Below are 24,441 nucleotides of genomic sequence, written 5' to 3'. Positions count from 1 at the left end.
CGGTCCACACGGTTAAGAAATCAGGAGCAGGGCTCCTGGCTGACCTTTCCCCTCCCAAACCTAACAGCCTAATGGAAACTGTTACCAATAACAAAGAAACGCAGAGAACCACAGATATATATTTGGTCCCAGTGAACAGCAAGAATAACGGTCAAATATTTACCTTAATCAATAGTTCCAACTGTTCAATTAGAGAGTCTATACCGAAGAACTTGGCCTCCTCGAGGACACCTGGGGGAATTGAACAGAGGTTGCATTAAACTGAGAATCTCGAGAACAGGGAACAGCGAGAGCTCTCCTTACAACCCAGTTAGTGAAAACAGAGCCCGGTGTTGTTCAAAGCCTTGTGAAAATTAATACCCCGGGTGTGATCCCCTGACCTGTGCTGAATGAACTGATCTCGGTCCAGGCAGCAGCTGGGCGCCATCACAGTCTATAGGGCCCGGGGCTGGGCGCCATCACAGTCTATAGTGCCCGGGGCTGGGCGCCATCACAGTTTATAGGGCCCGGGGCTGGGCGCCATCACAGTCTATAGGGCCCGGGGCTGGGCGCCATCACAGTCTATAGGGCCCGGGGCTGGGCGCCATCACAGTCTATAGTGCCCGGGGCTGGGCGCCATCACAGTCTATAGTGTCCGGGGCTGGGCGCCATCACAGTCTATAGGGCCCTGGGCTGGGCGCCATCACAGTCTATAGTGCCCGGGGCTGGGCGCCATCACTGTCTATAGTGCCCGGGGCTGGGCGCCATCACAGTCTATAGTGTCCGGGGCTGGGCGCCATCACTGTCTATAGTGTCCGGGGCTGGGCGCCATCACAGTCTATAGTGTCCGGGGCTGGACGCCATCACAGTCTATAGTGCCCGGGGCTGGGCGCCATCACAGTCTATAGTGCCCGGGGCTGGGCGCCATCACAGTCTATAGTGTCCGGGGCTGGGCGCCATCACAGTCGATAGTGTCCGGGGCTGGGCGCCATCACAGTCTATAGTGCCTGGGCTGGGCGCCATCACAGTCTATAGTGCCCTGGGCTGGGCGCCATCACAGTCTATAGTGTCCGGGGCTGGGCGCCATCACAGTCTATAGTGTCCGGGGCTGGGTGCAATCACTGTCTATAGTGCCTGGGCTGGGCGCCATCACAGTCTATACTGCCCTGGGCTGGGTGCTATCACAGTCTATAGTGTCCGGGGCTGGGTGCTATCACAGTCTATAGTGTCCGGGGCTGGGTGCTATCACAGTCTATAGTGCCTGGGCTGGGCGCCATCACAGTCTATAGTGCCCTGGGCTGGGTGCAATCACTGTCTATAGTGCCTGGGCTGGGCGCCATCACAGTCTATACTGCCCTGGGCTGGGTGCTATCACAGTCTATAGTGTCCGGGGCTGGGTGCTATCACAGTCTATAGTGTCCGGGGCTGAGTGCTATCACAGTCTATAGTGTCCGGGGCTGGGTGCTATCACAGTCTATAGTGTCCGGGGCTGGGTGCTATCACTGTCTATAGTGCCTGGGCTGGGTGCTATCACAGTCTATAGTGTCCGGGGCTGGGTGCAATCACAGTCTATTCTGCCCTGGGCTGGGTGCTATCACAGTCTATAGTGCCCGGGGCTGGGTGCCATCACAGTCTATCGTGCCCTGGGCTGGGTGCAATCACTGTCTATAGTGCCTGGGCTGGGCGCCATCACAGTCTATACTGCCCTGGGCTGGGTGCTATCACAGTCTATAGTGTCCGGGGCTGGGCGCCATTACAGTCTATAGTGCCCTGGGCTGGGCGCCATCACAGTCTATAGTGTCCGGGGCTGGGCGCCATCACAGTCTATAGTGTCCGGGGCTGGGCGCCATCACAGTCTATAGTGCCCTGGGCTGGGTGCCATCACAGTCTATAGTGTCCGGGGCTGGGCGCCATCACAGTCTATAGTGTCCGGGGCTGGTCGCCATCACAGTCTATAGTGCCCGGGGCTGGGCGCCATCACAGTCTATAGTGCCCGGGGCTGGGCGCCATCACTGTCTATAGTGTCCGGGGCTGGGCGCCATCACAGTCTATAGTGTCCTGGGCTGGGCGCCATCACAGTCTATAGTGTCCGGGGCTGGGCGCCATCACAGTCTATATGCCCAGGGCTGGGCGCCATCGCAGTCTATAGTGTCCGGGGCTGGGTGCTATCACAGTCTATCGTGCCCGGGGCTGGGTGCCATCACAGTCTATAGAATCATAGAAGTTTGCAACATGGAAACAGGCCCTTCGGCCCAACATGTCCATGTCGCCCAGTTTATACCACTAAGCTAGTCCCAATTGGCTGCACTTGGCCCATAATCCCTCTATACCCATCTTACCCACGTAACTATCCAAATGCTTTTTAAAAGACAAAATTGTACCCGCCTCTACTACTGCCTCTGGCAGCTCGTTCCAGACACTCACCACCCTTTGAGTGAAAAAATTGCCCCTCTGGACCCTTTTGTATCTCTCCCCTCTCACCTTAAATCTACGCCCCCTCGTTAAAGACTCCCCTACCTTTTGGAAAAGATTTTGACTATCTACCTTATCTATGCCCCTCATTATTTTATAGACTTCTATAAGATCACCCCTTAACCTCCTACTCTCCAGGGAAAAAAGTCTCAGTCTATCCAACCTCTCCCTATAAGTCAAACCATCAAGTCCCGGTAGCATCCTAGTAAATCTTTTCTGCACTCTTTCTAGTTTAATAATATCCTTTCTATAATAGGGTGACCAGAACTGTACTCAGTATTCCAAGTGTGGCCATACTAATGTCTTTTACAACTTCAACAAGACATCCCAACTCCTGTATTCAATGTTCTGACCAATGAAACCAAGCATGCCAAATGCCTTCTTCACCACCCTATCCACCTGTGACTCCACTTTCAAGGAGCTATGAACCTGTACTCCTCGATCTCTTTGCTCTATAACTCTCCCCAACGCCCTACCATTAACGGAGTAGGTCCTGGCCCGATTCGATCTACCAAAATGCATCACCTCACATTTATCTAAATTAAACTCCATCTGCCATTCTACGGCCCACTGGCCCAATTTATCAAGATCCCGTTGCAATCCTAGATAAACTTCTTCACTGTCCACAATGCCACCAATCTTGGTGTCATCTGCAAACTTACTAACCATGCCTCCTAAATTCTCATCCAAATTAATAACATAAATAACAAATAACAGCGGACCCAGCACCGATCCCTGAGGCACACCGCTGGTCACAGGCCTCCAGTTTGAAAAACAACCCTCCACAACCACCCTCTGTCTTCTGTCGTCAATCCAATTTTGTATCCAATTGGCTGCCTCACCTTGGATCCCGTGAGATTTAACCTTATGTAACAACCTACTATGCAGTACCTTGTCAAAGGCTTTGCTAAAGTCCATGTAGACCACGTCTACTGCACAGCCCTCATCTATCGTCTTGGTTACCCCTTCAAAAAACTCAATCAAATTCGTGAGACATGATTTTCCACTCACAAAACCATGCTGACTGTTCCTAATCAGTCCCTGCCTCTCCAAATGCCTGTAGATCCTGTCTCTCAGAATACCCTCTAACAACTTACCCACTACAGATGTCAGGCTCACCGGTCTGTAGTTCCCAGGCTTTTCCCTGCCGCCCTTCTTAAACAAAGGCACAACATTTGCTACCCTCCAATCTTCAGGCACCTCACCTGTAGCGGTGGATGATTCAAATATCTCTGCTAGGGGACCCGCAATTTCCTCCCTAACCTCCCATAACGTCCTGGGATACATTTCATCAGGTCCCGGAGATTTATCTACCTTGATGCGCGTTAAGACTTCCAGCACCTCCCTCTCTGTAATATGTACACTCCTCAAGACATCACTATTTATTTCCCCAAGTTCCCTAACATCCATGCCTTTCTCAATCGTAAATACCGATGCGAAATATTCATTTAGGATCTCACCCATCTCTTGTGGTTCCGCACATAGATGACCTTGTTGATCCTTAAGAGGCCCTACTCTCTCCCTAGTTACTGTTTTGCCCTTTATGTATTTGTAGAAGCTCTTTGGATTCTCCTTTGCCTTATCTGCCAAAGCAATCTCATGTCCCCTTTTTGCCCTCCTGATTTCTCTCTTAACTCTACTCCGGCAATCTCTATACTTTTCAAGGGATCCACTTGATCCCAGCTGCCTATGCATGTCATATGCCTCCTCCTTCTTTTTGACTTGGGCCTCAATCTCCCGAGTCATCCAAGGTTCCCTGCTTCTACCAGCCTTGCCCTTCACTTTATAAGGAATGTGCTTACCCTGAACCCTGGTTAACACACTTTTGAAAGCCTCCCACTTACCAGACGTCCCTTTGCCTGCCAACAGACTCTCCCAATCAACTTCTGAAAGTTCCTGTCGAATACCATCAAAATTGGCCTTTCCCCAATTTAGAATTTTAACTTTTGGGCCAGACCTATCCTTCTCCATAGCTATCTTAAAACTAATGGAATTATGATCACTGGTCCCAAAGTGATCCCTCACTAACACTTCTGTCACCTGCCCTTCCTTATTTCCCAAGAGGAGGTCAAGTTTTGCCCCCTCTCTAGTCGGGCCATCCACATACTGAATGAGAAATTCCTCCTGAATACACTCAACAAATTTCTCTCCATCCAAGCCCCTAATGCTATGGCTGTCCCAGTCAATGTTGGGAAAGTTAAAGTCCCCTACTATTACCACCCTATTTTTCTTGCAGCTGTCTGTAATCTCCGTACATATTTGCTCCTCAATTTCCCGTTGACTATTTGGGGGTCTGTAGTACAATCCTATCAAAGTGATCTCTCCCTTCTTATTCTTCAGTTCTACCCATATAGACTCAGTGGGCGAACCCTCGGATATATCCCCTCTCACTGCCGTGATGTTCTCCCTAATCAAGAACGCAACACCCCCTCCTCTCTTACCTCCTGCTCTATCTTTCCTATAGTGCCCTGGGCTGGGTGCTATCACTGTCTATAGTGACCAGGGCTGGGTGCTGTCACTGTCTATAGTGCCCTGGGCTGGGTGCTATCACAGTCTATAGTGCCCGGGGCTGGGTGCAATCACAGTCTATAGTACCTGGGGCTGGGTGCTATCACTATCTATAGTGCCCGGGGCTGGGTGCTATCACTGTCTATAGTGTCCTGGGCTGGGTGCTATCACAGTCTATAGCGCCCAGGGCTGGGTGCTATCACAGTCTATAGTGCCCAGGGCTGGGCGCTATCACAGTCTATCGTGCCCGGGGCTGGGTGCTATCACAGTCTATAGTGCCCTGGGCTGGGTGCTATCACAGTCTGTAGTGCCCAGGGCTGGGTGCTATCACTGTCTATAGTGCCCTGGACTGGGTGCTATCACTGTCTATAGTGCCCTGGGCTGGGTGTGATTACAGTCTATAGTGCCCTGGGCTGGGTGCTGTCACAGTCTATAGTGCCCTGGGCTGGGTGCTGTCACAGTCTATAGTGCCCTGGGCTGGGTGCTGTCACAGTCTATAGTGCCCTGGGCTGGGTGCTGTCACAGTCTATAGTGCCCTGGGCTGGGTGCTGTCACAGTCTATAGTGCCCTGGGCTGGGTGCTATCACTGTCTATAGTGCCCAGGGCTGGGTGCTATCACTGTCTATAGTGCCCGGGGCTGGGTGCAATCACTGTCTATAGTGCCCTGGGCTGGGTGCAATCACTGTCTATAGTGCCCTGGGCTGGGTGCTGTCACAGTCTATAGTGCCCGGGGCTGGGTGCAATCACAGTCTATAGTGCCCAGGGCTGGGTGCTATCACTATCTATAGTGCCCTGGGCTGGGTGCTATCACTGTCTATAGTGCCCAGGGCTGGGTGCTATCACAGTCTATAGTGCCCGGGGCTGGGTGCTATCACAGTCTATAGCGCCCGGGGCTGGGCGCTATCACAGTCTATAGCGCCCGGGGCTGGGCGCTATCACAGTCTATAGTGCCCGGGGCTGGGTGCTATCACAGTCTATAGTGCCCGGGGCTGGGCGCTATCACAGTCTATAGTGCCCGGGGCTGGGTGCTATCACAGTCTATAGTGCCCTGGGCTGGGTGCTATCACAGTCTATAGTGCCCTGGACTGGGTGCTATCACTGTCTATAGTGCCCTGGACTGGGTGCTATCACAGTCTATAGTGCCCTGGGCTGGGTGCTGTCACAGTCTATAGTGCCCTGGGCTGGGTGCGATCACAGTCTATAGTGCCCTGGGCTGGGTGCGATCACAGTCTATAGTGCCCTGGGCTGGGTGCTATCACTGTCTATAGTGCCCAGGGCTGGGTGCTATCACTGTCTATCGTGCCCTGGGCTGGGTGCTATCACAGTCTATAGTGCCCTGGGCTGGGTGCGATCACAGTCTATAGTGCCCTGGGCTGGGTGCTATCACAGTCTATAGTGCCCTGGGCTGGGTGCTATCACTGTCTATAGTGCCCAGGGCTGGGTGCTATCACTGTCTATCGTGCCCTGGGCTGGGTGCTATCACAGTCTATCGTGCCCTGGGCTGGCTGCTGTCACAGTCTATGGGGCCCTGGGCTGGGTGCTGTCACAGTCTATGGGGCCCTGGGCTGGGTGCTGTCACAGTCTATGGGGCCCTGGGCTGGGTGCTGTCACAGTCTATAGTGCCCGGGGCTGGGCGCTATCACAGTCTATAGTGCCCGGGGCTGGGCGCTATCACAGTCTATAGTGCCCTGGGCTGGGTGCTATCACAGTCTATAGTGCCCTGGACTGGGTGCTATCACTGTCTATAGTGCCCTGGACTGGGTGCTATCACAGTCTATAGTGCCCTGGGCTGGGTGCTGTCACAGTCTATAGTGCCCTGGGCTGGGTGCGATCACAGTCTATAGTGCCCTGGGCTGGGTGCGATCACAGTCTATAGTGCCCTGGGCTGGGTGCGATCACAGTCTATCGTGCCCTGGGCTGGGTGCTATCACTGTCTATAGTGCCCAGGGCTGGGTGCTATCACTGTCTATCGTGCCCTGGGCTGGGTGCTATCACAGTCTATCGTGCCCTGGGCTGGGTGCTATCACAGTCTATCGTGCCCTGGGCTGGGTGCTATCACTGTCTATCGTGCCCTGGGCTGGGTGCTATCACTGTCTATCGTGCCCTGGGCTGGGTGCTATCACAGTCTATCGTGCCCTGGGCTGGCTGCTGTCACAGTCTATGGGGCCCTGGGCTGGGTGCTGTCACAGTCTATGGGGCCCTGGGCTGGGTGCTGTCACAGTCTATAGTGCCCTGGGCTGGGTGCTGTCACAGTCTGCAATGCCTGGGGCTGGGTGCTGTCACAGTCTATAGGGCCGGGGCTGGGTGCTATCACAGTCTATAGTGCCCTGGGCTGGGTGCTATCACAGTCTATGGGGCCCTGGGCTGGGTGCTGTCACAGTCTGCAATGCCCGGGGCTGGGTGCTGTCACAGTCTATAGGGCCGGGGCTGGGTGCTATCACAGTCTATGGGGCCCTGGGCTGGGTGCTGTCACAGTCTGCAATGCCCGGGGCTGGGTGCTATCACAGTCTATAGGGCCGGGGCTGGAAGGAAGCAGAACATTAGATTTACATGAAGAATGGGATAGACAGAGGGCTCTGATGGCCTTGGAAAGATCCCCCAGCCAGGTTCAGCACCTTGAAAACAGGAGTGGGGGGGGGGGGGGGGGGGGGCGGGGGGTGGGGGGGGGCGAAGAGGGGAGATGTCCTTCAGAAAACAAAATTCCAAAAGCACAAGAATAAGTTGTCCTGAAGGTGGGAAAAACTCCGTTCGATTCCATCTTGTTGCTGACACACTGTGAACACTGCATCTGTTGATTGGGTTCAGCTCCTTTAAGCAAGTTTAAATGTCGCTCAGCCTGGGCTTTAATCGCCCTGCAATTAGACACTGTGTCTTCTCCACTTCCTCCCTGAGTTGACATAATCCAACGAATGATTTAGTAAATTGGATTTGTGAGGTTCAGCAAAATTCGAGCAACTTAAGACTAGTTTTTTGAGATCTGCTCCCCTCCCTGCGACGAGAACACAGGAACAGGAGTAGGCCATTCAGCCCCTCGTGCCTGCTCCGCCATTTGATAAGATCATGGCTGATCTGTGATCTAACTCCATATACCTGCCTTTGGCCCATATCCCTTAATACCTTTGGTTGCCAAAAAGCTATCTATCTCAGATTTAAATTTAGCAATTGAGCTAGTATCAATTGCCGTTTGCGGAAGAGAGTTCCAAACTTCTACCACCCTTTGTGTGTAGAAATGTTTTCTAATCTCACTCCTGAAAGGTCTGGCTCTAATTTTTAGACTCTGCCCCCGACTCCTAGAATCCCCAACCAGCGGAAATAGTTTCTCTCTATCCACCCTATCCGTTCCCCTTAATATCTTATAAACTTCGATCAGATCACCCCTTAACCTTCTAAACTCCAGAGAATACAACCCCAATTTGTGTAATCTCTCCTCGTAACTTAACCCTTGAAGTCCGGGTATCATTCTAGTAAACCTACGCTGCACTCCCTCCAAGGCCAATATGTCCTTCCGAAGGTGCGGTGCCCAGATCTGCTCACAGTACTCCAGGTTCGGTCTAACCAGCGTTTTGTATAGCTGCAGCATAACTTCTGCCCCCTTGTGCTCCAGTCCTCCAGATATCAAGGCCAGCATTCCATTAGCCTTATTGATTATTTTCTGCACCTGTTCATGACACTTCAACGATCTATGTACCTGAACCCCTAAGTTCCTTTGGACATCCACTGTTTTTAACTTTTTATCATTTAGAAAGTACCCTGTTCTATCCTTTTTTGATCCAAAGTGGATGACCTCACATTTGTCTTCATTGAATTCCATTTGCCACAGTTTTGCCCATTCACCTAATCGATCAATATCCCTTTGTAATTTTATGTTTTCATCTACACTGCTTACAATGCCACCAATCTTTGTGTCATCGGCAAACTTAGATATGAGACTTTCTATGCCTTCATCTAAGTCGTTAATAAATATTGTGAATAATTGAGGCCCCAAGACAGATCCCTGCGGGACTCCACTAGTCACATCCTGCCAATGTGAGTACCTTCCCATTATCCCTACTCTCTGTCGCCTTTCGCTCAGCCAACTTCCTAACCAAGTCCGTACTTTTCCCTCGATTCCATGGGCTTCTATCTTAGCCAACAGTCTCTTATGTGGGGCTTTATCAAATGCCTTCTGGAAGTCCGTATAAATAACACCCATTGACATTCCCCTGTCCACAACTTTAGTCACCTCTTCAAAAAATTCAATCAGGTTTGTCAGGCACGACCTACCTTTCACAAATCCACACTGGCTCTCTCTGATTAACTGAAAATTCTCGAGGTGTTCAGTCACCCTATCCTTAATTATAGACGCCAGCATTTTCCCCACAACAGATGTTACGCTAACTGGTCTATAATTCGCTGGTTTACCTCTCTCTCCTTTCTTAAAAAGCGGAGAAGCGTCTCTTGCCAAGAGGGTGAGCAGGTCTCTGACGACGCAATGCTGAAATCAGCTGACAGGAGATCTTCAAGTGGGCAGCTTGCATGAGGTGGGGGGCAGGGGGACTCAGAGGCCAGTATTACTCCAATAGCTCGTCCAACTGGCCACTCGACATTAGAGTGTCAGCGGGCTACTCAACCATGCAGGCACATCACAGAAGCACAGCAGAGCGGAGAAGGTTAATGGGTGATTTAATAGAGGTGTTCAAAATCATGAAGGGTTTTGATAGGGTAAATAAGGAGAAACTGTTTCCAGTGGCAGGAGGGTCGGTAACCCAGAGGACACAGATTTAAGATAATTGGCAAAAGAACCAGAGGGGAGATGAGCAGCATTTTAGTGATGATCTGGAATGCGCTGCCTGAAAGGGCGGTGGAAGCAGATTCAATAATAACTTTCAAAAGGGAATTGGATAAATACTTGAAGGGGGAAAATTTGCAGGGCTACGGGGAAAGAGCAGGGGAATGGGATTAATTGGACAGCTCTTTCAAAGAGCCGGCACAGGCACGATGGGCTGAATGGCCTCCTTCTGTGCTGTATCATTCTATGATCACAAGCCTGTCCAGCAATCGGACTGGTGTTTCCTCCTCCCAGGCCACTTGTCGCACCCCTGTTGTGATCAGTTAACTCATAATAGACCAGGGATCAAACCTGAGGGCTTCTGGGCTGCACAACTGTATCACTCCATCACACTGGGTGGTGCCTTTAGCTACCAGGCCATTGGGGAGACTACAACTGTAACTGGTAAATCATCGCATGCAGTGAGTGAGGGTGGAATATAAAAACAATTAGAGGAGCAGAACCACAGTATTATATCCTTTAGCACTGCAATCCTGTGCTCAGACACACTGCACAGCCGACGCACGGGTACTCGACCTTGCTGAGTTAATATTGTGCAGCACCTACCGAGTAAGTTGAGTCCTTTGTTGACAATGAGCTGCCCGTGACGCAGGTAGTTCAGGATAGGCATGAAGTACTCGGGGCTGCGGTCAATCAGGAACCCTCCCTGATGATCCCTCTTATTGCCCCAGGCGTCTGTTCCAGAACAGAGAGAATTAAAGGATCAGCTCACCAGCAACGTAACAGTTCAGGCAGATCACCACAGAACACGAATCGTCTGACCTGCTGGGAGACTTTCCGCAGTGAAGCCAACCGCCCCCCACCCCGTCCTCCCCCCCCGAACCGGTTAAAATAAAAACAAAAAATGAACGCTGGAAATCTGAGAAACGCACAGTGGATAAATCAGCCCCCGAAAGGAGAGCAAGGGGCGTTCACATATCAGCTGGAACGTCTTCTGATAAAGGGTCCCACCTGAAACATTAACCGACCCTTTCTCTTTCAGATGCTGACAGGCCCGTGCAACATTTTAAAATTTAATTGCAGATTTAATTACGTAATTCACATAGAACATACAGCACAGAAACAGGCCATTCGGCCCAACTGGTCCATGGCGGTGCTTCTGTCCCACAGGAACTTCCTCCCTCCCCTCTTGATCTAATTCTATCAGCATAATTTGCCACTTTTTAAGTCAGTGGTTTATCAGAACAGTCCAGCAGTTGCAGCACCTTACCACCTCAAAAAAGTCTGCGATTAAATTCACTTAGTTTTACAATTTGCAATCAGAGCCCGGGCTGCCCAGTACACCATTAAAGATTTCCATCCAGTGCTCCATGTATTGCTTGTGACCGTGTTTCTACCGGTAACCTGTAATGATTAGAGGCAGCATTACTGTCACCGTACAAACCATCACTGACAACAAAATCACTTTCACAGTTAAACCCCCTTTACAGCAAAGCTCCTTCCTGCCGTTTCACCAGGAATAAGAAAACCTTGCAACAAAAATCAGCCGAGGCAGAACATTGAAAGACCAACTGACTTGCCTCAAGGCCATTGTCGTTAACAGACTCTGGCTCCTGCCGGACGTTCCGACATGCCAGCACTGCCCATTTAAAGTTGCAGTGAGCAGAGGGTGTGTGTGTTTAATGTATGTCAGCTGGTGACCTTCTGCACAGCACTGGGACGCAGGCAGGCAGATTAAAGGCTGTCAAAAAAAACTGAAAAAATAACGACACCCTGATTTAACCAAAATCACATTTATAAACGAGCCAAGCAGTTCGAGGGCGGGAGGAGTGGCAAGACACAGGGTGACCAAACAGACTGAAATGGCAGAACAAAGGTCACGTCCGCGATTAACGAACCGTGCCTCCAAAGCAACACAAAGTGACGTCTGTGGGGCAGACGGCTCCCCGCGGGGAGAGGGGCAGACGGCTCCCCGCGGGGAGAGGGGCAGACAGATTCAGAGAGCCGGGTACATCCCAGTGGCCTGCTGAGCAGTGTAGTTGGCGCAGGCCTGGGCACAGTCTGCAAACCACGTTCTCAGCTGGTAAGGGGCACCACATGGAGGGAAGGAGACACTGGGGTATGAACGTCGGTAGCAGTCTCCGATCGTTCAGCTGCTAAGTCCATCGCCCTGAGCTATACACGACCCAGACAGTTCTAGGTTTGGGGATCAGGACGCTCCGAATGGCCTGGATGTCCCTGGGCTGGAAGGTCAGCAAAATCAGTCAGGGTTTCTGGTCACTGTAAAGAGAGCTCTGGTGGAGAGTGCAAGTGTGAGGATAGGATTGAGCTTGGCAGTGAGTTCCTAATGGTTGAAAGCCCTCTCAACACTCACTGTCCAGGCTGACACTTGAAGAATTGCCAGTTAGGAAAGGTACAGGAGGACGACCTGTCCAAGGGGCAATCCCGCAGCATGAGATAGCCTCCTCCGGAAAGGTACAGGAGGACGACCTGTCCAAGGGGCAATCCCGCAGCATGAGATAGCCTCCTCCGGAAAGGTACAGGAGGACGACCTGTCCAAGGGGCAATCCCGCAGCATGAGATAGCCTCCTCCGGAAAGGTACAAGAGGACGACCTGTCCAAGCAGCAATCCCGCAGCATGAGATAGCCTCCTCAGGAAAGGGACAGGAGGACGACCTGTCCAAGCAGCAATCCCGCAGCATGAGATAGCCTCCTCAGGAAAGGTACAGGAGGACGACCTGTCCAAGGGGCAATCCCGCAGCATGAGATAGCCTCCTCAGGAAAGGTACAGGAGGACGACCTGTCCAAGGGGCAATCCCGCAGCATGAGATAGCCTCCTCAGGAAAGGTACAGGAGGACGACCTGTCCAAGGGGCAATCCCGCAGCATGAGATAGCCTCCTCAGGAAAGGAAAGCAAGTTCAAGAATAAACATGGAAATTACTTCTTCCTGCCCCATATTCTGGTGTAAAAGGATGTTAGCGACACCAAGGAGGCTGGTGGTGATACTAACCTTTGTCTCGGAACATGTGAGCAAGCATACTCTCGGGCTCCTTATTCACTAAAGTGCTCCTGGGGATGACAGGAAATGAAGTCCAGAGTTAGGTGTTGAATGGGCAAAGTCATTGGGAGGGAAAAAGAGGTAAACAAACACGCCAACTATGCTGGGACACAGGAGAGAGATCCAGAGTAAAGCTCCCTCTACACTGTCCCATCAAACACTCCCAGAGCAGGTACAGCACGGGTTAGATACAGAGTAAAGCTCCCTCTACACTGTCCCATCAAACACTCCCAGGGCAGGTACAGGGTTAGATACAGAGTAAAGCTCCCTCTGCACTGTCCCATCAAACACTCCCAGGGCAGGTACAGGGTTAGATACAGAGTAAAGCTCCCTCTACACTGTCCCATCAAACACTCCCAGGGCAGGTACAGCATGGGCTAGACACAGAGTAAAGCTCCCTCTACACTTTCCCATCAAACACTCCCAGGGCAGGTACAGCACGAGTTAGATACAGAGTAAAGCTCATAGAAACATAGAAAATAGGAGCAAGAGTCGGCCCTTCGGGCCTGCTCTGCCATTCAAAATGATCATGGCTGATCATCTAACTCAGTACCCTGTTCCCGCTTTTTCCCCATGTCCCTTGATCCCTTTAGCATTAAGAAATATATCGATCTCCTTCTTGAATACATCTAATGACTTGGCCTCCACTGCCTTCTGTGGTAGAGAATTCCACAGGTTCACCACCCTCTGAGTGAAGAAATTTCTCCTCATCTCGGTTCTAAATGGCATACCCCGTATCCTGAGACTGTGATCCCTGGTTCTGGACTCCCCAGCCATCAGGAACATCCTCCCTGCATCTAGTCTGTCTAGTCCTGTTAGAATTTTATATGTTTCGATGAGATCACCTCTCATTCTTCTAAACTCTAGTGAATATAGGCCTGGTCGACCCAATCTCTCCTCATACGTCAGTCCTGCCATCCCAGGAATCAGTCTGGTAAACCTTCGTTGCACTCCCTCCATGGCAAGGACATCCTTCCTCAGATAAGGAGACCAAAACTGCACACAATACTCCAGATGTGGTCTCACCAAGGCCCTGTATAACTGCAGTAAGACATCCCTGCTCCTGTACTCAAATCCTCTTGCAATGAAGGCCAACATACCATTCGCCTTCCTAACTGCTTGCTGCACCTGAATGCTCGCTTTCAGCGACTGGTGTACAAGGACACCCAGGTCTTGTTGGACCTCCCCTTTTCCCAATCTATCACCATTCAGATAATAATCTGCCTTTCTGTTTTTACAACCAAAGTGGATAGCCTCACATTTATCCACATTATACTGCATCTGCCATGTTCTTGCCCACTCACCCAACTTGTCTAAATCACATTGGAGCCTCTTTGCATCCTCCTCACAGCTCATATTCCACCCCAGCTTTGTGTCATCTGTCATTTTGGAAATGTGACATTTAGTTCCCTCATCCAAATCATTGATATATATTGTGAATAGCTGGGGCCCAAGCAGTGATCCCTGCGGTACCCCACTAGTCACTGCCTGCCACCCGGAAAAAGACCCGTTTATTCCTACTCTCTGTTTCCTGTCTGTCATCCAATTCTCAATCCATGCCAGTATATTCCCCCCAATCCCATGTGCTTTAATTTTGCACACTAACCTCTTGTGTGGGACCTTATCAAAAGCCTTCTGAAAATCTAATTACACCACATCCACTGGTTCTCCCCTATCTATTCTACTAGTTACATCCTCAAAAAACTCCAGTAGATTTGTTCAGCATGATTTCCTTTTCATAAACCCAGGCTGACTTTGTCCAATCCTGTTAATGCCCTCCAAGTGTTCTGTTATCACATCCTTTATAATAGACTCGAGCATTTTCCCCACTACTGATGTTAGGCTAACTGGTCTGCAATTCCCTATGTTTTCTCTCCCTCCTTTTTTTAAATAATGGGGTTACATTTGCCACCCTCCAATCTCTAGGAACTGTTCCAGAGTCTATAGAATTTTGGAAGATGATCACCAATGCATCCACTATTTCCAGGGTCACTTCCTTTAGTACTCTGGGATGTAGTTTATCAGGCCCTGGGGATTTGTCAGCCTTTAGCCCCATTAATTTCCCTAGCACAATATTTTTTTTTTACTAATACTGGTTTCCTTCAGTTCCTCATTCTCACTAGACCCTTGGTTCCCTAACATTTCTGGCAGGTTATTTATGTCCTCCTTTGTGAAGGCAGAACTAAAGTATGTGTTTAATTGTTCTGCCATTTCTTTGTTTCCCATCATAATTTCCCCCATTTCTGACTGTAAGGGACCTACATTTGTCTTCACTAATCTTTTTCTTTTGACATATTTCTAAAAGCTTTTACAATCAGTTTTCACGTTCCCTGCTAGTTTACTCTCATACTCTATTTTCCCCTCTTAATCAATCTCTTTGTCCTCCTTCACTGAATTCTGAACTGCTCCCAATCCTCAGGCTTGCCGCTTCTTCTCGCAATTTTATTTGTCTCCTCTTTGGATCTAATACTATCCCTAATTTCTTTTGTAAGCCACGGTTGAGCCACCTTTCCTGTTTTATTTTTGCGCCAGACAGGAATGAATAATTGTTGTAATTCCTGCACACGTTCTTTAAATATTAGCCATTGCCTATCCACCGTCATCTCTTTTAGTAAAGTTCCCCAATCTATCATAGCCAACTCGCACCTCATACTTTCATAATTTCCTTTATTTAGATTCAGGACCCTAGTTTCGGATTCAACTACTTCACTCTCCATCTTAATGAGGAATTCTATCATGTTATGGTCGCTCTTCCCTAAGGGACCCTGCACAACAAGATTGTTAATTAATCCTTTCTCATTGCACAATACCCAGTCTAGGATCGCCTGTTCTCAGGTTGGTTCCTCAACGTATTGGTCTAGAAAACCATCACGTACACACTCCAGGAATTCCTCCCCCACAGCATTGTTGCTAATTTGGTTTGAGCAATCAATATGTAGATTAAAGTCACCCATGATTATAGTTGCACCCTTCTTGCATGCATCTCTAATTTCCTGTTTAATGCCCTCCCCTACAACTCCTGTTTGGGGACCAAAAGAAAATACCCACCAACGTTTTCTGCCCCTTGTTGTTTCTTAGCTCGACCCAAACAGATTCCACATCGTGATTTTCCGAGCCAATATCCTTCCTCGCTATTGCATTGATTTCCTCCTTTACTAACAACACTGTCCCAGCAAACACTCCCAGGGCAGGTACAGGGTTAGATACAGAGTAAAGCTCCCTCTACACTGTCCCATCAAACACTCCCAGGGCAGGTACAGGGTTAGATACAGAGTAAAGCTCCCTCTACACTGTCCCAGCAAACACTCCCAGGGCAGGTACAGGGTTAGATACAGAGTAAAGCTCCCTCTACACTGTCCCAGCAAACACTCCCAGGGCAGGTACAGGGTTAGATACAGAGTAAAGCTCCCTCTACACTGTCCCATCAAACACTCCCAGGGCAGGTACAGCATGGGTTAGATACAGAGTAAAGCTCCCTCTGCACTGTCCCAGCAAACACTCCCAGGGCAGGTACAGCACGGGTTAGATACAGAGTAAAGCTCCCTCTACACTGTCCCATCAAACACTCCCAGGGCAGGTACGGGGTTAGATACAGAGTAAAGCTCCCTCTGCACTGTCCCATCAAACACTCCCAAGGCAGGTACGGGGTTAGATACAGAGTAAAGCTCCCTCTACACTGTCCCATCAATGTGACTTATCCCCAATCTGAAGAATGCCCCCTGCTGCATCAGTGTGATGTTTTTTACATTCCCATACCAGCCCTCCTTTGCTCTGAGACTGACAATTTAATGCTGAATTAAGGTCAGTTTTGGGTTGGAGGTCTTTACACAGTGAGATTACTTAAAAAAAAAACACACTTTTAAAACGGAAAGTTAACAGCTGTTGCAGATGTTCACACATCTCAAACGCCACGAGTGAGATCATTCAATTAATTTTCATTTTGACAAACGTTAACCATCAGCTCAGGTCAGTTCAACCCAGCGCACTGGAAGAAACGATGTGAACCTTGGAATCAGGAAAAATGCACAAGTACCGCGGTGGGACTGGGCTACAGACCATCAGAAGGCAGCGCGCTGCCAGCTCTCCTACCGTGTGGTGGTGAAGTATTGCCCCCCCACGTTGAGTGTTATCCAGTCAGTGCACAGCACTGATTTCTCTTCAACCTCCTTTCCATCTGCTTGAGGATCTGTCAGAGAGAGGGGGGGGAAAAACAACAGCGCTCACATTGGCCCCATTTTTAACTCATTCTCCCCCAACCCAGTGCCTGGGTGAGAGACCAGAAGGCAGAGCCCTGCCCCCACCACCCCCCCAGCCCGGAAAAGCCACAGTCCAGGAAAGGACAGAGGGGAAACACCGAGGAGACAGAAGCGGGCGGGGGAGTTTCAGTCCGTCCCGTACCCTGAGACTCCATCTTGCAGCTCAGTTGAAAGAAAAGCTTTGAACTTATCCAACGGAGGGAAGTCAGCCTCAGGCCAAAGGGACCCAGGGCCTCAAAGGAACAATCCTTCCGCCTAACAATTAAGCATTCAGCTGTTCTGAACGGAAAGCCCGGGAGTGTGATCTGAACCAACTATCAGGGGAAGAGGAATGGTCAAGGCTATGGAGTCAGATCCGAAACACCACCCTTGTGAAGCCATTGTACAATTAAGGGTACATGTGAATGGAATTAATTGTACAATGGCTTCACAAGGGAATGGTAGTCTCGTGGTTCTGGTATTGGACGAGATGTCGAGGACTAATGCCAGCGTGGCAAGTTGTTAAACCGATTTTAATAAATCTGGAAATTTGTGGGCTGGGATTGGGAAAAGCAATGTTGAAAGCTGCCAATTTTGTTGTCAAAACCCAACTGGTTCACTCCAGCCCCTCAGGGAAGGGAACTCGCTATCCCAACTCGAACTGGCCAACAGGCAAATTCAGTTCCACGTTACATGGTCGGCTGTTAATGCCCCAAGAGCAACTCGGGATGGACAATAAATGCACCCCTGTTGGCATCAACCACATCCCAACAAATTAGAAACAATCTAAACGTACAACTATATGTATATTGACTTAATAAAATGTATCACTGTACTTTCTTGAGAAGCCAGTTATTAAAATAAAAAGGAAAAAAATCTTCACTGGACTGTTGAATATTTCAGTTCTGGTTCACCAACCTATAAACGGCTCCCCTTCAGACACGTATAAAACATCGTCATCTCTGTTTAAAAAATAAAGGAGCAATTAGTAATTATCAACACAACAACGGCCATCTTCCAGGCTTCAGAAACAGAGAAAAATTTACAGTGCAGAAGGAGGCCATTCGGCCCATCGTGTCTGTGCCGGTCGAAAATGAGCCACCCAGCCTAATCCCACTTTCCAGCACTTGGTCCGTAGCCCTGCAGGTCACGGCTCTTCAGGTGCACATCCAGATACGTTTTAAATGAGTTGAGGGTCTCTGCCTCTACCACCCTCTCAGGCAGTGAGTTCCAGACCCCCACCACCCTCTGGGTGAAAAATATTATCCTCAGCTCCCCTCTAATCCTTCTACCAATCACTTTAAATCAATGCCCCCCTGGTTATTGACCTCTCTGCTAAGGGGAATAGGTCCTTCCTGTCCACTCTATCTAGGCCCCTCATAATTTTATACACCTCAATTAAATCTCCCCACAGCCTCCTCTGTTCCAAAGAAAACAACCCCAGCCAATCCAATCTTTCCTCATAGCTAAAATTCTCCAGTCCTGGCAACATCCTCGTAAATCTCCTCTGTACCCTCTCTAGTGCAATCACATCCTTCCTGTAATGTGGTGACCAGAACTGTGTGCAGTACTCAAGCTGTGGCCTAACTAGTGTTTTATACAGTTCCAGCATAACCTCCCTGCTTTTATATTCTATGCCTCGGCTAATAAAGGAAAGTATCCCATATGCCTTTTTAACCACCTTATCTACCTGTCCTGCTACCTTCAGGAATCTGTGGACATGCACTCCAAGGTCCCTCTCTTCCTCTACACCTCTCAGTATCCTCCCATTTATTGTGTATTCCCTTGCCTTGTTTGCCCTCCCCAAATGCATTACCTCACACTTCTCCGGATTGAATTCCATTTGCCACTTTTCTGCCCACCTGACCAGTCCATTGATATCTTCCTGCAGTCTACAGCTTTCCTCCTCACTATCAACCACACGGCCAATTTTTGTATCATCTGCAAACTCCTTAATCATGCCCCTACAATTAAGTCTAAATCATTAATATATACCACAAAAAGCAAGAGACCAAGTACTGAGCCCTGCGGAACCCCACTGGAAACAGCCTTCCAGTCACAAAAACACCCATCGACCATTACCCTTTGCTTCCTGCCACTGAGCCAATTTTGGATCCCATGGGCTTTTACTTTTTTGATCAGTCTGCCATGTGGGACTTTGTCAAAAACCTTGCAAAAATCCACATAGACTACATCAAACGCACTACCCTCATCGACCCTCCTCGTTTCCTCCTCAAAATATTCAATCAAGTTAGTCAGACATGACCATCCCTTAACAAATCCACGTTGACTGTCCTTGATTACTCCGTGCCTGTCTAAATGAAGGTTTATCCTGCCGCAGAATTGATTCCAATAATTTGTGCACCACCGAGGTTAGACTGACTGACCTGTAATTATTCGGTCTATCCTTTTCTAACAATGGTGCAATGTTAGCAATCCTCCGGCACCACGCCAGTAGTTAAAATACCCAGCATGCTGTAAATATTATGCCAACATTAAGAGAGCAGATGGGCACTGATCTTTCACCTCGGAGACTTGGGTTCAAATCTAGGCCAGGTAGATGGGACGAAAGTCTCCTGCTTACGAAAGAAGGAACTTCATTTATATAGCGCCTTTGACGTCCTCAGGATGAAGTGAAGCCACTGTCGTTTTGAAGGCAAACGCACAGCCAATTTTTGCACAGCAAGATTCCATATACAGTTAAATAAACTGTGGGTTATCCAGTGCATGTTAAAGCACGTAGATCAGAAATCTCCAGATTGGATCCCCGCTCTGTGCTAATCCGGTGTCTACCCTCACACGCCAAGAGTGGTCACTGGTGGAAATTGGCACCTTCAGCAAATGGGGGCGGAACAAATCTTCAAAAGAGATTGAATCTTTGCAAACCAAGTAAAACTGGCTCACCTAATGAGTGCAATGTCGTCAATGAGACCACCCTTCCCATTGTAGAGGTGAGCTGCTTTAATACTCATCTTATTACTGGCAACAGACAGCAAATCTGCCAGAGCTCCGTACACAGCAACAACCTGCAAGACAAAAAGAATTGAGAAGTTGGTAATAGGCATGGTTACAGAAACTAACCTTTCTGCTGTCTATCTCAGCTGTTCATACAGGAGGGTGGGACACTGTCCATTGGAGGAAATGTCCTCCCAATGGCCTTAATTCAATTCTAGGTTACATTGCACCATGTGTGTTGATGCAAAGCTGGAACCACTGCAGTGGGGCTCAGAATGTGCATCACTGCCCCAGATAAATGGCCACAAACAGAAAATAATAAAAATACAGGCTCTGAGTGGGGATCAGTTCCAACAGACAACCTGTGCCCAAATCAACCACTTGGCAGGAACGTTTCCTGCTGTTTTCCCCTTTGATCCGCTCCCACTGCCAAATAAAAAAGGACATTGTCAAAAAAAGAAATAAAATGTTTTGGCCAAACGGACAGGATTCTGGCCCTTTGCTGACACCGGGGGTCAGTCAGTGACCGTGAGACTGTTCCCCAATTGGACAATCTGCCCAAAAGGGAGAGAAAGATCCCAAGTCACCCTCCAACCAACCCCGCCCCGGACCCCCTCTCCTCTCCCCCACCGACTCTGATCCCCTCCGCCTCCCCCGTCGGCCCTCCCCCTCCCCCCCTCTCCCTCCCTCTCCCCATCCCCCTCTCCCCATCACCCCCCTCCGACCCCCCTCTCCCCACCACCCCCCTCCGACCCCCCTCTCCCCATCCCCCCCCCTCCGACCCCCCTCTCCCCATCCCCCCCCCTCCGACCCCCCTCTCCCCATCCCCCCCCCTCCGACCCCCCTCTCCCCATCCCCCCCCCTCCGACCCCCTCTCCCACCGACCCTCCCCCCCCCCTCCCCTCCCCCCCCCTCCCCTCCCCCCCCCTCCCCCTCCCCCTCCTCCCCCTCCCCCTCCCACGAAGTGAGTTTGCGGAAAGTTTGGGTCCGGACCGAGCTCCAGGCGGGGACCCGGGGCCCGGCGCGGCCTCACCTTCCCATTCCGGTGACTCCCGTTCACGAACAGCGTCACCCGCCTCATCCCCGCCACCGAACCGACAGCCCGGACCCGCGGCCCGACCCACCGGCCCCGCCCACTGCGCCCTGACTGACAGCCGGCTCCACCATACAGAATGGCGGACGGCGGAGAGCGACAGGGCGGAGAGCCAATCAGGGGGCGTGGGCGGGGTTAAACCGCCGCTGCCGGAAACAGCCCGAGTCCGTCCCTCAAAATGTTTCGGGTGGAAACCAGGAAGCGGCGGCCAGCGGTCGGCAGCTGTTATTCCAGCGGTTTCACTGGGAAAGGCTCTTTATAATTAACGCAAAAATCAAAATACTGCGGGGGCTCGAAATCGGAAATAAAAATCAGGCTGAGGAGCGTTTCCCGTTTTTAATAAATAATTTATCCCCTTTAATGAGCCATTTCCCCTCAACATTGGTGTCCCCCTGCTGGTGGGAGAGAGACACCGCCCCCTGCTGGTGGGAGAGAGACACCGCCCCCTGCTGGTGGGAGAGGGACACCGCCCCCTGCTGGTGGGAGAGGGACACCGCCCCCTGCTGGTGGGAGAGGGACACCGCCCCCTGCTGGTGGGAGAGGGACACCGCCCCCTGCTGGTGGGAGAGAGACACCGCCCCCTGCTGGTGGGAGAGAGACACCGCCCCCTGCTGGTGGGAGAGGGACACCGCCCCCTGCTGGTGGGAGAGGGACACCGCCCCCTGCTGGTGGGAGAGGGACACCGCCCCCTGCTGGTGGGAGAGAGACACCGCCCCCTGCTGGTGGGAGAGGGACACCGCCCCCTGCTGGTGGGAGAGGGACACCGCCCCCTGCTGGTGGGAGAGGGACACCGCCCCCTGCTGGTGGGAGAGGGACACCGCCCCCTGCTGGTTGGAGAGGGACACCGCCCCCCTGCTGGTGGGAGAGGGACACCGCCCCCTGCTGGTGGGAGAGGGACACCGCCCCCTGCTGGTGGGAGAGGGACACCGCCCCCTGCTGGTGGGAGAGAGACACCGCCCCCTGCTGGTGGGAGAGGGACACCGCCCCCTGCTGGTGGGAGAGGGACACCGCCCCCTGCTGGTGGGAGAGAGACACCGCCCCCTGCTGGTGGGAGAGGGACACCGCCCCCTGCTGGTGGGAGAGAGACACCGCCCCCTGCTGGTGGGAGAGGGACACCGCCCCCTGCTGGTGGGAGAGGGACACCGCCCCCTGCTGGTGGGAGAGGGACACCGCCCCCTGCTGGTGGGAGAGGGACACCGCCCCCTGCTGGTTGGAGAGGGACACCGCCCCCCTGCTGGTGGGAGAGGGACACCGCCCCCTGCTGGTGGGAGAGGGACACCGCCCCCTGCTGGTGGGAGAGGGACACCGCCCCCTGCTGGTGGGAGAGAGACACCGCCCCCTGCTGGTGGGAGAGGGACACCGCCCCCTGCTGGTGGGAGAGGGACACCGCCCCCTGCTGGTGGGAGAGGGACACCGCCCCCTGCTGGTGGGAGAGGGACACCGCCCCCTGCTGGTGGGAGAGGGACACCGCCCCCTGCTGGTGGGAGAGGGACACCGCCCCCTGCTGGTGGGGGAGGGACACCGCCCCCTGCTGGTGGGAGAGGGACACCGCCCCCTGCTGGTGGGAGAGGGACACCGCCCCCTGCTGGTGGGAGAGGGACACCGCCCCCTGCTGGTGGGAGAGGGACACCGCCCCCTGCTGGTGGGAGAGAGACACCGCCCCCTGCTGGTGGGAGAGGGACACCGCCCCCTGCTGGTGGGAGAGAGACACCGCCCCCTGCTGGTGGGAGAGGGACACCGCCCCCTGCTGGTGGGAGAGGGACACCGCCCCCTGCTGGTGGGAGAGGGACACCGCCCCCTGCTGGTGGGAGAGGGACACCGCCCCCTGCTGGTTGGAGAGGGACACCGCCCCCCTGCTGGTGGGAGAGGGACACCGCCCCCTGCTGGTGGGAGAGGGACACCGCCCCCTGCTGGTGGGAGAGGGACACCGCCCCCTGCTGGTGGGAGAGAGACACCGCCCCCTGCTGGTGGGAGAGGGACACCGCCCCCTGCTGGTGGGAGAGGGACACCGCCCCCTGCTGGTGGGAGAGGGACACCGCCCCCTGCTGGTGGGAGAGGGACACCGCCCCCTGCTGGTGGGAGAGGGACACCGCCCCCTGCTGGTGGGAGAGGGACACCGCCCCCTGCTGGTGGGAGAGGGACACCGCCCCCTGCTGGTGGGAGAGGGACACCGCCCCCTGCTGGTGGGAGAGGGACACCGCCCCCTGCTGGTGGGAGAGGGACACCGCCCCCTGCTGGTGGGAGAGGGACACCGCCCCCTGCTGGTGGGAGAGGGACACCGCCCCCTGCTGGTGGGAGAGAGACACCGCCCCCTGCTGGTGGGAGAGGGACACCGCCCCCTGCTGGTGGGAGAGAGACACCGCCCCCTGCTGGTGGGAGAGGGACACCGCCCCCTGCTGGTGGGAGAGGGACACCGCCCCCTGCTGGTGGGAGAGGGACACCGCCCCCTGCTGGTGGGAGAGAGACACCGCCCCCTGCTGGTGGGAGAGGGACACCGCCCCCTGCTGGTGGGAGAGGGACACCGCCCCCTGCTGGTGGGAGAGGGTCACCGCCCCCTGCTGGTGGGAGAGGGACACCGCCCCCTGCTGGTGGGATAGAGACACCGCCCCCTGCTGGTGGGAGAGGGACACCGCCCCCTGCTGGTGGGAGAGGGACACCGCCCCCTGCTGGTGGGAGAGGGACACCGCCCCCTGCTGGTGGGAGAGGGACACCGCCCCCTGCTGGTGGGAGAGGGACACCGCCCCCTGCTGGTGGGAGAGGGACACCGCCCCCTGCTGGTGGGAGAGAGACACCGCCCCCTGCTGGTGGGAGAGGGACACCGCCCCCTGCTGGTGGGAGAGGGACACCGCCCCCTGCTGGTGGGAGAGGGACACCGCCCCCTGCTGGTGGGAGAGGGATACCGCCCCCTGCTGGTGGGATAGAGACACCGCCCCCTGCTGGTGGGAGAGTGACACCGCCCCCTGCTGGTGGGAGAGGGACACCGCCCCCTGCTGGTGGGAGAGGGACACCGCCCACTGCTGGTGGGAGAGAGACACCGCCCCCTGCTGGTGGGAGAGGGACACCGCCCCCTGCTGGTGGGAGAGGGACACCGCCCCCTGCTGGTGGGAGAGGGACACCGCCCCCTGCTGGTGGGAGAGAGACACCGCCCCCTGCTGGTGGGGGAGAGACACCACCCCCTGCTGGTGGTAGAGGGACACCGCCCCCTGCTGGTGGGAGAGGGACACCGCCCCTGCTGGTGGGAGAGAGACACCGCCCCCTGCTGGTGGGAGAGGGACACCGCCCCTGCTGGTGGGAGAGAGACACCGCCCCCTGCTGGTGGGAGAGGGACACCGCCCCCTGCTGGTGGGAGAGAGACACCGCCCCCTGCTGGTG

General features: G+C 52.9%; 1 protein-coding gene across 1 annotated transcript in view; it reads right to left on the bottom strand.

The window, feature by feature from the left end:
• LOC137335853 (BTB/POZ domain-containing protein KCTD9) overlaps positions 1–21,114 on the bottom strand; it is a 30,539-nt gene extending 9,425 nt beyond the window's left edge. The window contains exons 1-7 of the mRNA XM_068001333.1: positions 21,010–21,114; positions 19,926–20,047; positions 17,940–17,983; positions 16,876–16,972; positions 12,739–12,797; positions 10,334–10,462; positions 164–231 (exon numbers count right to left, since the gene is read on the bottom strand). Coding sequence (XP_067857434.1) covers positions 164–231; positions 10,334–10,462; positions 12,739–12,797; positions 16,876–16,972; positions 17,940–17,983; positions 19,926–20,047; positions 21,010–21,057 — 567 coding nt within the window. The 5' untranslated portion in view covers positions 21,058–21,114. The remainder of the gene's footprint in view (positions 1–163; positions 232–10,333; positions 10,463–12,738; positions 12,798–16,875; positions 16,973–17,939; positions 17,984–19,925; positions 20,048–21,009) is intronic.
• Between the last annotated feature and the right edge of the window lie 3,327 nt (positions 21,115–24,441).

Source organism: Heptranchias perlo, chromosome 20 (genome assembly GCF_035084215.1).
Source record: "Heptranchias perlo isolate sHepPer1 chromosome 20, sHepPer1.hap1, whole genome shotgun sequence".
NCBI classification, from domain to species: Eukaryota; Metazoa; Chordata; class Chondrichthyes; order Hexanchiformes; family Hexanchidae; genus Heptranchias; species Heptranchias perlo.
The sequence above is the reverse complement of the archived record's forward strand: the minus strand, read 5'-3'. Positions and strand labels throughout refer to the sequence as shown.